The sequence below is a fragment of the Chaetura pelagica genome, unplaced genomic scaffold (assembly GCF_000747805.2).
Source record: "Chaetura pelagica isolate M959 unplaced genomic scaffold, ChaPel_1.0 scaffold166, whole genome shotgun sequence".
Lineage (NCBI taxonomy): Eukaryota > Metazoa > Chordata > Aves > Apodiformes > Apodidae > Chaetura > Chaetura pelagica.
The window spans coordinates 3,317,111-3,331,440 of NW_009953758.1; the positions used below are offsets into that span (position 1 = coordinate 3,317,111).

The window sequence follows — 14,330 nt, forward strand, 5'->3', positions numbered from 1 at the left end:
AGAAGGAAGAATTGAGGCACCTATGGAGTGCTTGATCTTCCTGGGAACTGAGACGGTGACTACAGGAGGCCTGAGGAGCAAACTTTTCCTTTCTCCTCTCCTCCAGACTGGCAGTGGTGCTATCTGAGACCCTGCCCTCTGGGCCACTGGCTATTAATAACTGCTGGATGCCTGTGTGAGCAGCCTTCAGGAGTCAAATTCACAGCACTTCGCATCAGCACTTTGTGCTGGGCAGAGCTTCCCCTGCACCTAGGCAGCCTGGGTGAGTGGGGCATGCTGGACAACCCTCACCAGCAGCACCCAGAGACGAGCTGGGAGGAAGCAGCCCACTGCTGAGCTCTGGGTCAGGCACATGAACTGGACTGAGTTTGGCACTGCAAGCCTGAGGTGAGTTGACTGGGCAGCAAAATACTTTAGAGCAGGTGCTGGAGAGGGTAAGGATGATTTGGTTTGCAGCAAAACCAAGGAAATGACCACTGCAAAGACTGAGGCAGATAAAGGCAGAGGAGTTAAACCAAGGGATAGAGCTCAGGGGAGAGAAAGATAGTCATGGTCCTGGCTTTATGTACAGGCTAGTGAGGACAAGGAGACTGAGGCTCCAGCAGCCTCCCTATGGTGGGGTGGCTGAAAGAGCAGTAGCCCAGTGTATCTCTGCCATCGTGAAAGACTGCTGCCCTTTTCTTTAAGCCAGCCCAATTGCATGCAGCAGGTTTTCCACTCCCCAGTCCTGCTGGATTAATACAGGACAGCAGAATGGGACTTGCCTTTGCAGCTTCTTGGGAATGGGTGTGCTTGAAGAGCATAGTTCTCCACAAGGGCCAGCCCTTTCTGCCTTGCTCCAGGGAGTCCATGCTTGGGGCATACTGATGATTTCCCCCTGTTTTGCCAGTCTTACGACCCATCACATGGGCCATAACCTCGCACTCCCCCTGCCTTCTGGCACCATTGCCCCTTTTCTGTCAATCAGGGCCTGCTTCTTTTACATAGCCAAACAGATGTCCATCTGCTCAAGCAGAATTTGCAGCACGTACTTTACGACTGCACCTGCTGATGCTTGCTTTGGGAATATACCAGGGTGGGCTCTTTTATGATGTGAACTACATAGGCAGCACCTCAGTAAAAAGAAAAGCTTAGAAATCTGAAAGAAAAACTAATCCAAGAGAGTATCTGCCAAAGTGATTTGAGCTGGTTTGCTGTGGCTGATCTTCTTTTAACAGTCATCATCACCTCATCACATGAAAGTCATGTTGCAAAAGAAGCAATGATGGAATGAAACTGCAAAATATATAGGAGATAATGTCTTTATCACAATGGCAGTGTTCAAACTCCTAGAGCCAGCCGTTTGCTTACTAGTTTTAAAATATAATTCATAGTTCAATGTCTTCAGTTCTGAAATTTTAAGAAACTAAAGTGCAAAGAAGCACAAGGACAGAGATGGTTAATTATTGATATTGCTGAAGCCAATGGATCTTTGTTATTTTTTATTTGCATTGTACTGTATTAGGTGAAGATCTGTCCCCTTATATGCTGTTGTTTGGGCATGGACAGCGTTGAAGTGGAGGCAAGACATTTTCCCTAGTTACATTATGTATTATAACCCCCAAGAAGGACTCTGAGAAGTTGCCTGAAGCAGAATTACTGAGATTTCTCCTAATTTTCTCTGACTTTGCAGTACAGCTCTCTCATCCTGTCTGGGGACAGAGATGGAAAACCCTGTACCAGAAGAAATCTCCCTCTTCCCCTCCCTCCTCAAAATCTTGATACAAAAATATTTATTACCATCCATTGATTACTGCATGATCTTGTAATATGGTATGATAGAGCAAATTTTCAAACTGAAATTCTGTTGCTGCAGCACAAGGGGATAGCAGAGTACAACTGTGGCACACACAGGTGTCAGAAGACTGCCATGTTGCCTGTTTTAGATGCTATATGGGACCTTGGTAGTGCTTCTGCTGTGATCTGCTGCTGTACTTTGTGTCATAATGCTCTGTATCCAGAGAACACCACAATGGCCTGCTGATGATACCCTGTATGGAATGATACCAGTCACTAGCTCCTTCATGTGGAATGGATAGAAAACTGTAGATAGCAGCTAAAAGAGAGGCAAGAAATACCTTTCCAGTATTTCATTCTCTATTTCCTTGTGTGTTTAGAGCAAAGCAGAGAACTCTTTGTGGGAATGCCCCTTGCAGGGACTCCTGCTCCTGTTAAAAGGAAAAAGTCCACTAAACTCATTGGGAAGCTGACACAAGAAGGTAAGATATGCAAAACTGCACACATGAGAATTGTTTGGATTTCAACCTAAATTTCAGCCTTTAAAATTTCACACCCTGTCTGATTGAACTCCCAGAACAAGACCTGCAGGGGACACAGCAGGAGACAGAGCCACAAATATTATTAAAGCTCAGCTTTCAACCACATCACAGTTTCTAATTTACTGTTCAAAAGCATTGCACACACACTCAGGTCAAAGGTTGACCTAGATTACACTTTGTAAACCCATGTTCTCCTGCAGCATTAATTTGGATACACACCAATTTGAATGGAAAGAGAACATGGTATTTTAAGGGTATCAATATTGCAGTGCCTAGTGATAATCTGTTATTCTCTCTCTTATAACCTTTGTCTCTAATATTTGTCTGTAATTTAACAATTACAATTTTTCCTGTATGTGAGAGAATTAATTTTATTCCAGCACTCATATTTGAAAAAGTCAAAGTCTCTTAGAGGGAATAATACAGCAAGAAGAATATAACTTGGGACACTTTTATTTCTACAGATTATCTGTGTTCTGGGTAGGGTGACTTTTAATTAACTGTGATATCCTTACTTTGTTTTTGACAGCATGGGAAAGGCTTTTGGAGGTTTTGAAAAGTAATAATTCAGTGCTGTCCCTTCCTTCAGTCCCCCAAAAGGGCTGTAGAAACTTCTTTTCTAGGGTATAGGTATATATTTTTCTGTTTGTCCCCAATCCTTTATTCAAGTAAGTAAAAATCCCATTAGCAGTTAGATGGCATTTCTCTTGCGCTATGAAATAATGCTATATAAACTGGCTTGCTAAAAAAATAACATTTTTTTAAGAGAATGGCTAAGAAAATGAATGAATTTACACCAGTTATAAACTTATACCAGTTTAAGGATGGAGATTCAGTCTCCGCTGTAAATGAGATGCAGAGTTGGAGTAGGTGATCTTAACCTTGTTTAATACAGAAAAGAGAAAGCTTAGGAAAAGTTGCATGTTTCTGAATGAAAAGCTTCAACTTTCTTTCTGCAAGATTTTTACACTGAAAATGTCTGAATCCATTGCTTTGATGGAGAGTTGGTTGCACCAAATTAAATTGAAAAGGACTTATGAAGTAATCAGTGTGTTAAGACCTGTAGAGAACTTCAACTACTTTTCCCTTTAAACGTTCTCCTTAAGATAAATAAAAAGATATAACAACATTGAATCTTGCCATAGTTTCAAGATAATGTTTAAACCAAAGCACACCATTGTCTTTATTTATTGTATGTCAGCCCAATCTGAAGAGCTGACTGCCACTCATCTAATTCCAGAGAAGGGGAGATGAGTGTAGGGCAGTGACCAGACAAGGCCTTTTGAGGCTAAGGAATCCTGCTGCTCTGACTGAGATTCTTCAGTTGTGGGACACATGCACCTAGCTTCATGCTTGTGAAACACTTTTCTGTGCAGATTTGCCCTGACTGCAATCCAGAGTAGATTGTGCCCATCTAAATCCTAAGTGTCATCAATATAAAAATTTGGTGCATAAGTTGCTTCCTAAAAACTAAATTTAGAAGAGAATTCAGCTGCCTTGAAGCTGCCCACTGACCCTGGGAAGCAATGGTCAAGAGACTTGGACCGGATCACTTCCTAAAGCATCTCATTTCACATCTTTTGTAGTCATGCCACAAGAGGTATCCAAGCTGAACTTGGGGAAGAAGATCAGCATCCCCAGAGATGTGATGTTAGAAGAACTTTCTCTCCTCAATAACAAAGGATCCAAGATGTTCAAATTACGTCAGCTGAGGGTGGAGAAGTTCATTTATGAGAATAACCCTGATGCCTTCACCGACAATTCTATGGTAGGTCAAAGACTAAAACTAAAAAGCAGCTCCATATACCCAGGGGAAACAGGAATGGAATGTGCCCAATTCTCCTCTGTCTGTATGTGCATGGGCTGGGCACATGGGGGATCTACCAGCAAAGAAGTGCAAAAAGAACCCCAGATTATATAAACACAAAAGTTTTATTCCCTTTAGGCAGCAGCATTAGTTGCCTTTGGCAAATACTTGGTATTACATATACAGAAGTGTGAAAAAATTCAGTAATGAGTGACAAAGGAAGTCTGCAGGTGTCCAGAGCTGTGAAGGGCAGGACTAGTTGGTTTTGTACCCATTCCACTTCTTTGCAAGACAGAAATGATGCATCCAGATCTGACTTCAGCTTCAGTAGGTGTGGTTCTATTTTTAGCCTAGCATACACTTTTATATTTCCTGCTGGGCAGAGTCCTTTGGTCATTTCTGCAAGAAGCTTCATAAATGAAAATTCAGACAGAAATCTCTAACCAGTATCTTAATTTTTATTTTTTTTTCCTGAAAGCTATGTTTGTTTTCTTCTAAAATATTTTCCTATCAGATATGTTGTATAAATTCAGACTTTTTTTTTCTTTTTTCTTTTTTTTTTTTTTTTCTGTGAGTTACTACTGTTATTTGATCTTCTCTCTCTGCAGTTAATTGGTGGTATAAAGTCTTCTGAAGATACTTAAACTTTCACAAATTAAACTTCCCTTTCACATGATTTTAATCTGTTCAGTAAAACAAATACAAAATATTTCAGGTCCATAAGCATTTTGATGTAGCAGCTTGTATTCTGATGTTCTTAAAAATGTATTTGATCCCTTTATGGCATCTATTTTCCAGTCCAAGGAAACTCAAGCAAAATAAAGATGAACATGAAGAAGATGTTCTGTCACACAAAACCACACTATTTCTTAGCCCTCTGATGTTTTAAAAGGCAGCAATAAGTAAATATTTGTAGTTCACTTCTAAAAATAACAATTTGGGAGGCAGGATACCTGAAAAAAAAGTCATTAAAATTACAAGAGTAGGTCAGATTATAGATCAGGGATGACAGACCAAAGATATAGCAAATATATCTGATGTTGTTAGGCTTCGGGAGTTTCTTCATCTCTTTGTGCTTTAGGTGGTTAATCTCTTCAGTGAGCTATCACTTATAAAGCATGTGAGAATGAATGGTGTGTTTGGACTCTTTAGATGAAAATCCTAGAGAAATGCAAGCTGTTTTTATAAATGCTCAGTAATTGCAGAGCTCCTAAGACAGAGGAGGGTCAAGTTCATATGTCAGAATCTGCTGCAGTAAGGAAGAGCAGAAAATAAAAAGGTGAGGAAATAAAAAGTCCAAACTTTCAAAAATGTGAGGGTGTCACTTAAGGGTGCCCAAACAGAGAAATACAAAGTTAATTAGATGTGACAAAATGACTCAAAACTGGACATGCAGAGGGGACAGAGTCCTTCCAAGACTGACATTACAAAGGCTGATGACAATAGCTTTTTTGTTAGCTGTTATTCCTACCTTGTTTATTCATCTGTGCCTGACTTTCACTCCATACCCTTCCTGTAGCGAATCTCTCCCTCTATTCTGTAAGAACACCCCTGCTCCTAAGCTCTTCAAGCAAGACTGTAAGATCTCCTGTGGAGAAATCTACTTGGGGGTTAGACAAGACCCTAATAAGCTTAAGATTTTCTTTATGCCTTTGCTATATGAAATGAATGGCATGGCCTCCGAACAGCAGCTGGTACTCTGCTTTAAAATGCTCCATGTTTCATCTTCAGGGCTACCTTTTCTCCACATTTATGGTACAGATAAATCTCCATTGGTCAGTGCAGAAAGACTTCAGTCTGCCCTACAGCCCTTGCTCGGTTCCAGCTTTGTAGGATCACAAATACAATTGTTACCATTTGCTGGCTGCCCTATGCGCTCTGTGCAAGGACTTTGCTAGGCTGCATCCACTGTCTCTATGGATAGCTATTCTCAATGCCACAGCCAGCTTGAGTTAGCACCTTTGCTGGCAGTCAGAGCACTGAGAAGAAAAGCTGAGTAATCACAGCAACTGAGGCATCCTCTCAGGGAGCTGGTTGTTCTTGGGCAGGTAAGGGCAACAGATCTGTGGCCTTGCTGTTACCTTCCAAATCATCCAGACAGTACCTGACCTTAGTACCAAATAACTTTAATCAAAAAGCTCTTTTGATTGCAATTTGATTAGTTTCTGTTCCTTTCCTTTCTTGCTCCTGGCTCTGCCTTCCTACTCAAGAAGTGACTAGTTTGGAAACATCAGAATTACAGAGAGCCTTTTATTTTCCACAGTGGTTTGTTGGAGCACTGGAAAACTGCAGACAGAAATTCTGAAAGTGAGTTTCTTAAGATGTAGCAAGGATGTTATAATAGACATAATAATTTATAAATATTTTAGGTAGTATTAGATAAAAATTCTCATTATTTAGATGAGTAAATTCAGATATAGAGTAAAAAAATAATTTGCCTAAGACCTGGAAATACAAAGCAGGAACTCAGCCCACTGAACTGTGCTTCTTGGTACAGCACGTTTTAAAAAGATAGCTTAAGATACTTCAACAGCTGAGGTTAGTTTTTACTTTCATCCTTTTTTTTCTTAAGTGAATCATAGGTTTAAGGCCATGCAACTCAAAATTAAGGACCAAGGCACACACTTTGATAAAAACAGCAGACAGTCTATGAGACTCTTCAAGTGTCTGAATTTTAAATCTCCCATCCCACCACTAAGGAGCATTTGACTGGCTGCCACTGAGAGGACGCAGTCACAGTAACTTCAGAAGTGTTAGTAACCACTAAGGCATCAAACCTTTGGGAAGCTCTTTACCAGTGAGGTGGAAATAGAAACACATTTGGTGGCCTCAATCATTCTCCTTAGGGCACAGCAAGGAGCTGACGGGGAGCACACAGTGTCTTCTCCCAGGCGCTGCCTGCAGTGACGTCAAGGCCTTAAGATACCTGGAGATCTCAGCTCTATTAGTTGTATCATCTTTCATTATCTTTTTTTTTTTGAGACACATGCAGTAGTTCCAGAGAATACAGAATTCATCCATCTAGGCACCCACCCTGCAGGATCAGGCTCTTGCTAGCACTAAGGACTTCAAAGACATGAGTCAAATTTGTTTACCCAACCCATGGGACTACACATCACATGAACTTGCCACAATAGTTCTCTTGTTAGAGTGGATTTAAGGACACTCAGGGACTACCTCCAAGAGTGCATGGACAGGGCAGATCCTACTGTGGAGGGACTGTGTGATCTGCCCCCAGAGCCAACAGGAGAGGGTTATCAGCCTTCTCAATTGACACTCCCTCCTGGGCTTCTCTCCTGGGACTTCCACAAGCAAGGTCAATCAACTCTATCCAAGGGGTCAGTTTTGTCCTGTGAATATGCATATACATAAAAGCTCCACAACCTGTTAGCAATGACCTAAGATATACATTCTTCTCAAGTGTAGGCTGTATTTCACTTTGAACACACTGGCCAGAGGCATGCTCTAACTACCAGAAAAAAAACTGCACCTGCTCAGCTTTGACTACACTGAAACTCATGATTGAGGCTGCTGTTCCTGAGCTTCACTCCCTTGAAATGAGTTTGTTTGAATCCACTGAGGTTCAAGATTTCAAAAGATAAATTTGCCTTTGCCTTCTGTTATAGAAAAAGATTATCCAGTTAATTTGAGCTAATGCAATCTATTGTGATGGTCAAAACTAAAGAAAATCATAGTTTGTTCTGGTAGATGAGTAGACTGGGGTAATGCATGGAAAATGGGTCTTACCTATCTGAATGGAGATGTCTGGTGAACATAGGATGTTTTCCCAGTGGGTCCATAAAAAATAACAAACTAATTTCATTTGCAGCTAAGTAAGATTTAGGTGTGGCTTTCCTGAGACAGACCTTATGTTTCCGAGAAACTTCGCTCCTGCTTAGTGATAATACTGCAATTTAAAATAAGGCCAGATGGTGATGATGCCCCTTCCTAGTCACATTGAATATTGCTGTGCACAAAAATCAAACCAGCCCTTTTTACTGTAGCTCATGTTACACTGATGTTTTATGACTTTTTTTTTTTCAAAAAAAGTGCATGTAAATAACCAGAGCAAAAGAGAAATAAGCATTTAATTCTCAGGAAGGCACAAAACTTGGGTGAAACTTGAAGGAAAACAGATGCAACTCCTGTTTTGAAATTTCTGAGCAAATCAGTAGAAGCATTAACCTTGCATGTATATAAATGTTTTGAGAATAACCTCATTCTGATCCCAAGCCCTCAAAATACCGTTTTCAGTTTGCTTTTTTACAGCTATATAGCTCTCACACATAATTGAACAGATTGCCCTGCTAGCTCCTGTGTACAGCTTAATGCTCACAATGCTCTCCCCTCTCACTGCTTCCAGACATTCAGGGGAACATTATCTCCGCTGTTCCTAAAAAGGGAATTCCCTACAGCCAGGAGAAGGTCAGACAGTCCCTAAAGGCCCTGGGGATACCAGCTCTGCCACTTCAGCCTGCAGCTGGCTGCCTGCCTGGGTTGCAGCCTGGTGATCTGCTGTGAAACCCTGGACACTGTTGCTGGAGACACAGGGAGCAGAGGGTTAGATAATTCTGCCTTGAGCCTTGTGGGGTTTTCACTTCTCATCTATTTTTAGCTGATAGAACAGCTGGCCTTGGAAGCCTGTTTACAGCCTGGAAAGCTTATTTTTGCTAAACTGCACTAGGTGTAAGAGCACTGAGAAAGCCTTAACCCTTTGAGAGCCACTGACTACCTGAGATGAATTTATCCAAGCAGAATTGCAGCATGAAGAACCACAGATTCAATCATTCAGCTTCAGCAATATTTATTACATCTTTGCACATCTACAGCCAATCTTCTAGTCCAACAGGAAAGACCATATGTGATACATAACCTAGGTTACTTGAATTATACAGCTGTGTGGGCTGTAATACACAAGAGATATGAATTTATATCTGATAGGAGTCAAGCTTTGATCTCATGACTAGTGAATACATAAAACATTTTTCTGAACTTATTATATTGGTTTCTATTCCACACAAGCATTTATTAAAATTGTGGTGTGCAAAGACAAGGACCTGGTGCTGGCACCATAGGGACTATTAATCCTACACAGACTACTTGCTCTTTCAATACATACTGCAGGGATTTTGCCTTCTAGCTTGAACTGTAAAGAGTAGGTGGCCTGGAAAATAAGATCAACTTGATTTTACTGATGAGTACAGCTTTCTTTCTTGTCTTGTTGCTGGTTAGATTTTGTTTGTTTATCTACATATTGCTACAAACAAAACACTTCCTTTTTGTCATTTTCCTTGTGTGGTCTCCAGTAAGTCTTTCATTTTTTCCCAGGCTGTTACCTCTTCAGTCTTCCTTGGTGTGTAATACTCCTCCCCATGCAGACTTTCCTATATATGGAAAACAGACATATGAGCAGTTACCTTCCAGGCTTTTATGTTGTCACAGGTACCCTGTTGTTCTGGTGCTCTGTAACATGTAGGTCCCACACTGTAATCAAACTGACTTTCCTGGACTATCTTAACCTTGACATGAGAACACTTCCTATTTCTTGTTCAGCTTGCTTTCCCACAGGTTATCCAATATATCTATCTGCACCTTCACCTGCTTTGGCAAAAGCCGTATTTCCTTTCCCTTTCTCTTGCATTTCATACTGATCACTACTGGAGTCAATACACAGATCCCTCTTTTGTCACCATGTCCATATAAAATGACTAGAAGGTGTCCATTAGAAGGTGTGCTTCCATTGCCCTTGCTGCTGTTCTACAACTGCTTCTATACTGAATGTACAGAATAACTCAGAAGAAATTCTGCCAATGGTTCTATAACTGAGACAGAAAACTAGTCAGATCACAGGGACTTGGGAGTTCACATTCTGCACTGTTCCAGCCATGCAAATGTGAATGGACCATGTCCTGTAACAAGGATCCCTACTCTCTTTTCTCCTGCACTAGGATCACTTTCAGAAGTTCATCCCACCAGGAGGGCATTACGGGGAAGATGCTCATGGCTATGCCCATGGGCGGATGGTAGGAGGAGTGACAGCTGGACAGCATGGCTCCGGTATGCAGCAGCATTCTGCTGGTCCTCATGGGCCTGGAAGCAAAAGTGGCCCTGGGGACAATGAAGGGCAACATGTCGGGGAATCAGCTGGAACTGGTGGAGAAGGAGGTGATGGTACTGAGAAAGGCAAGTGTCTCTGCAAGAATAAGAAATAGCTTAAGCTATCAAAATTCATGCCAATCTGACTCTTAAGGACAAGTAAATTAATTTAACTAAGACCTGAATTCTTCCAAACTACGTTTGATTCCAAAGTCTAGAAAAGCTGAACTGCCTTTAGCTTGATAGTTTTGTTTGCAGGCTTCTTGTGTTGCTCAATCATAAGCAAGAAGCAGAAATACCTGCCTTGGCTGGACAAAAAAACACTGGGAAACTTGATTACTGTTCTCCTAAAGTTGATACAGCAGTATGCCACTGTGGCATACCCCTTCCTTTCAAGGGTTTCAAACTGAGTTCTACTGGAGACAGTAGTGTTAGCTCTTTAGCTCAGGAATCCAACCTGACACAGAAGTTTCAAGTACATGACCCCTGACTTCAAATCAAAGTTTCACCTAGGCAAACAGCCTTTTTTTTATAATCTTCAGAAAGGAACAGCAATATTTCTAAAAGTTATGTGGTAATCACCATTGTACCACTGAAGCAGTATCTTTATGAGTAAAAGTATTTTTTATTTAATATAATCCTTGCTTAATTTATCCTCTGTTTAGTTTGGCCAGAAAGCTCTAGAACCAAATTCCTTGCAAGAAAATCAGCAGGTTAAATCATTATTTTAACAGTCCCTATAGGATTTTACAACAAACAGCAAATTTGCTTGGGAACCTGGAACCACTGTCACAAGTGACCGTATGAGTGACTTGTAAAATCCAAGGTTTTTCATTTACATCTGAAAGAATGCAAATTTTAAATCAAAATCAGCTTTTACATTTCTGGACATCCCTGTGAAAAAAGAATCTATGTAGACTCTTAGAAGAGATTTTTCTTCATGGTTATACTATTTCTGTGTGCAGGAAGGAGAATTAACATCATCTCATAGCTTTCGCTGCAGAGATGGATCCTAACTGTTTTTCTTTTTCAACACGAGCAATCAATTTACTTCTGAACTTAGTTTAAGTCCTTCACACAGAAAGAGGGAAGCAGTTTGTTTTTAATGCAACTGTGATTCTTGTGCATGGCTGCAATTCTCTGAAGCCAGGGAAGCCCAGGACTTGGCCCCGTTTGTAGAAAATAAGCAAGACAAAGAAAGTGTGATAAAGAATAAAGTTTCAGACAAGTGTAACAGTGTTTATTCTTTGTCAATTACTTAATAAGGATTTATGTTTCCTACAGAAACTATAGCACCATGAAAGCACCAGAAAGTCTAACTCCCTTACATAATTATTAATATCTGCCCTAAGCAAGCTAAGTGGAAGTCACTGCTCATGAGTTTCAAAGTTTCTGAAGGCTGAGAATCTTAAAAGTGTGCTACATGTCAATACACAACCAATGGTCTTGGTAGAAGATTGTTATTACTAAAAAAAATAATATATATATAAACTTTCTGGCAATCAAGCATCTGAATTAACAGTAAAGTCCAGCTTTGTCATTTACAGGATTTTAACTTCATCTTTCCAAACTGCTTTTAACCATCCTGAGGTGTTTAAACCAGGCTTGTCTCTAACATCCTAGCTTAGGAGGGTGAGAAAATGAATGCCTGTCCATGCAATCACAAAGAAAATGCTAACCTATAAAAATACTGAGATAAGGCAGATGTTAATTTCAGAACATTAAAGAACAGACTACTAAGGAAGACATTAGTAAAGTTGGTTGTGAGCTGCCAAGACCCTGAAATAGGATGGTTAAAGGTTTTTGGTCAGTGAGGGCCAACTTCAAAATTTGAACCTAGTTTTGGAGTTTATAGTCAGGGCTTTGTTTGTTGCCAATAATGATGTTGATGATGATATTTACATTTATGTTTGCTATGATCAGACAGGGGAGTGAGGGAGAAGTAAATTATGAAGTTAGATAGCATTTTGCCTTATATAAAGCTTCCCCTGAGTTAGTGAGAGATGATGGGATAGGATATTGGTTCTTGAGATAAGAGGTTTCAATTTGAGCAACCAGAGAGAACATTGAAAAATTAGCTTTCAACTACATGCTGTAACACAAATTCCTGGACGAGTGGCTCTTAGATTGTGGTACACCTGCTTTTGTGGATAGGGATGGAAGTGGAATATGAGAGTGTTTTTTTTATGAGAAATCTAACTATTAAATCTCATACTTGATCCAGGAGTTACAAAATCTGCAAAGAAAGCTAGTGTCTCAACTTCAGTATCAGAATACGGAAAGGCAGTGTATTTAAAGTGTAATCTAACTAGACGTTTTACCTTCCTCTGTTTACAGATGCAAAGCCAGGAGGCAAAAAAATCACTATATTTAAAACTTACATCTCCCCTTGGGAACGAGCAATGGGTATCAGCCCTGAGGACAAAAGTCAGTTGACTATTGACTTATTGTCATATAGCCCCAAAGCCGATTTCCCCCATTACAAGTCTTTTAACCGGTAAGTTTTCTTGGATATTCAATTCAGTTTATTTAGCATGAGAAAACACAATAACCCTGGCCAGAAGCTTCCTGTCTTGTGCAGTGTAAATATGTTTAAGTTGCATGTCATGATGCTTAGCACAGTCTTCTGCAGATGAAACATTTGGAGGCCTACAAAGAGAAGAGACATTAAGAGCTAGAAATTTTAATTTAGCTTATGGACAGAAAACCTACACAGCAGGAAAGAAGGACTTTAATCCTATTTCCCTTTCCTCCTCACCCCATTTGGCCAGGGAGATTTAGCTTGCAACTGTTTATTACTGCAGGCATTTAAAGGTAAAGAGTTCCGGAAAAATACTTACGATCAGAAGCCATATACTTCACAATACTTCAGATAAGAACCAGGATCTTTCTGCTGTTTCTGATAAGAACTGGAAGTTTTACAAATATTTTTAGGGCAGCAAAAATTTTCTGTTAGCCTCTCTATATAATTTTGCCACCCACTTCCATAGCCTCAGGACATGAGGATTCAGCACAAACCCAGTCACTTCTGCAATAACTCAGCCTCTGCCTCCTATGTGTGCAGGCTACCAACAGGTGTATGGTTTGATGGAAATTGATGCAAAAGGGATGAAAGAAGTATACAGGAGCAGAGAGGGGCTTCTTCTGTTTTTAAATATTTTGTAGTACATAGACAATGGACATGTATATGTTGGGAAGGATCTGTTGCCAGTCAACTGCAAAAGTGATAAAATTTACAATCTCGATAACTTTATTTATTTTCTGAACTAGTTGTTTACCTGTGCTGTGTTTGCTAACTCCATGTATTCCACTATGCCAGGACTGCCATGCCTTATGGGGGTTTTGAGAAAGCAGCCAAACGGATGACCTTCAAAGTGCCTCAGTTTGATATTGGCCCTTTGCTTCCAGAATCTCTCATGATTTTTAATCAAAATTTCAGCAACAGACCCTCCTTCAACAGAACCCCAATACCTTGGATGCCTTCAGGAGACTCTGAGTACCATACTGAGTTAAATGTGCCAAGGAGTGGTGAAACAGAAGAGCTGTAAATCCCCATCTCTAAGGCCTTCCTTTCTTTCTCAGCCCTTCCTATTTGCAAGTTGATAGTAAGGAGCTGAAAAGTGCAACTCTAGTTCTGACAGCTCTTCCTTTATTTTGCCCTTAGTCCAGACAAGTTCCTAACAGGTTCTAAACTTATCTTCACTGTAGTGTTAATCCATACCAGAAACAGAAGAAAACGAGCGTTTTATTCACCAGGGTATAAAAAGGCAAAACTAGGAAGTGTTCTTCTGCTTAGCAATGCTAAATACTGTCTGTCTGCTCTGCCATAAATCTGTTTTGTTACATATTAAAGTAATAAAACACCAAGAAGAAAAAAAAAGCCTTTTGTTTTGTCTTTAAAAATGCTGCTGAATCATAGAACCATGGAATGGTTTGGCTCGGAAGGGACTTGAAAGATAATCTAGTTCAATTTGGGGATTAGTTATTTTAAAAGTTTCAATCACACTACTTGATTGTTAGCATGAGAAGAAAGATTGGGGTGATTAGGATAGTCCTAAGACAGGTATACATCAAGGTGTATAAGATAAAAATGGCAAAACTGATGGTGA

The 14,330-nt window shown here is 40.2% G+C and overlaps 1 protein-coding gene across 2 annotated transcripts; it reads left to right on the forward strand.

Annotated features, from left to right (window-relative positions):
• Positions 1 to 220: 220 nt before the first annotated feature.
• MYOZ1 (myozenin 1) lies at positions 221 to 13,842 on the forward strand. Of its 2 annotated transcripts, XM_010000769.1 has the most exons (6): positions 280 to 387; positions 2,157 to 2,258; positions 3,905 to 4,086; positions 10,074 to 10,308; positions 12,559 to 12,718; positions 13,541 to 13,842. In XM_010000769.1, exons 2-6 carry the CDS (start codon positions 2,183 to 2,185, stop codon positions 13,767 to 13,769), a joined length of 882 nt encoding a protein of 293 aa, XP_009999071.1. In that variant the 5' UTR covers positions 280 to 387; positions 2,157 to 2,182; the 3' UTR covers positions 13,770 to 13,842. The 2 variants fall into 2 exon arrangements, with proteins under 2 accessions (XP_009999072.1, XP_009999071.1); XM_010000770.1 differs by lacking the exon at positions 2,157 to 2,258 and having other exon boundaries at positions 221 to 387.
• The last annotated feature ends 488 nt before the right edge of the window (positions 13,843 to 14,330 follow it).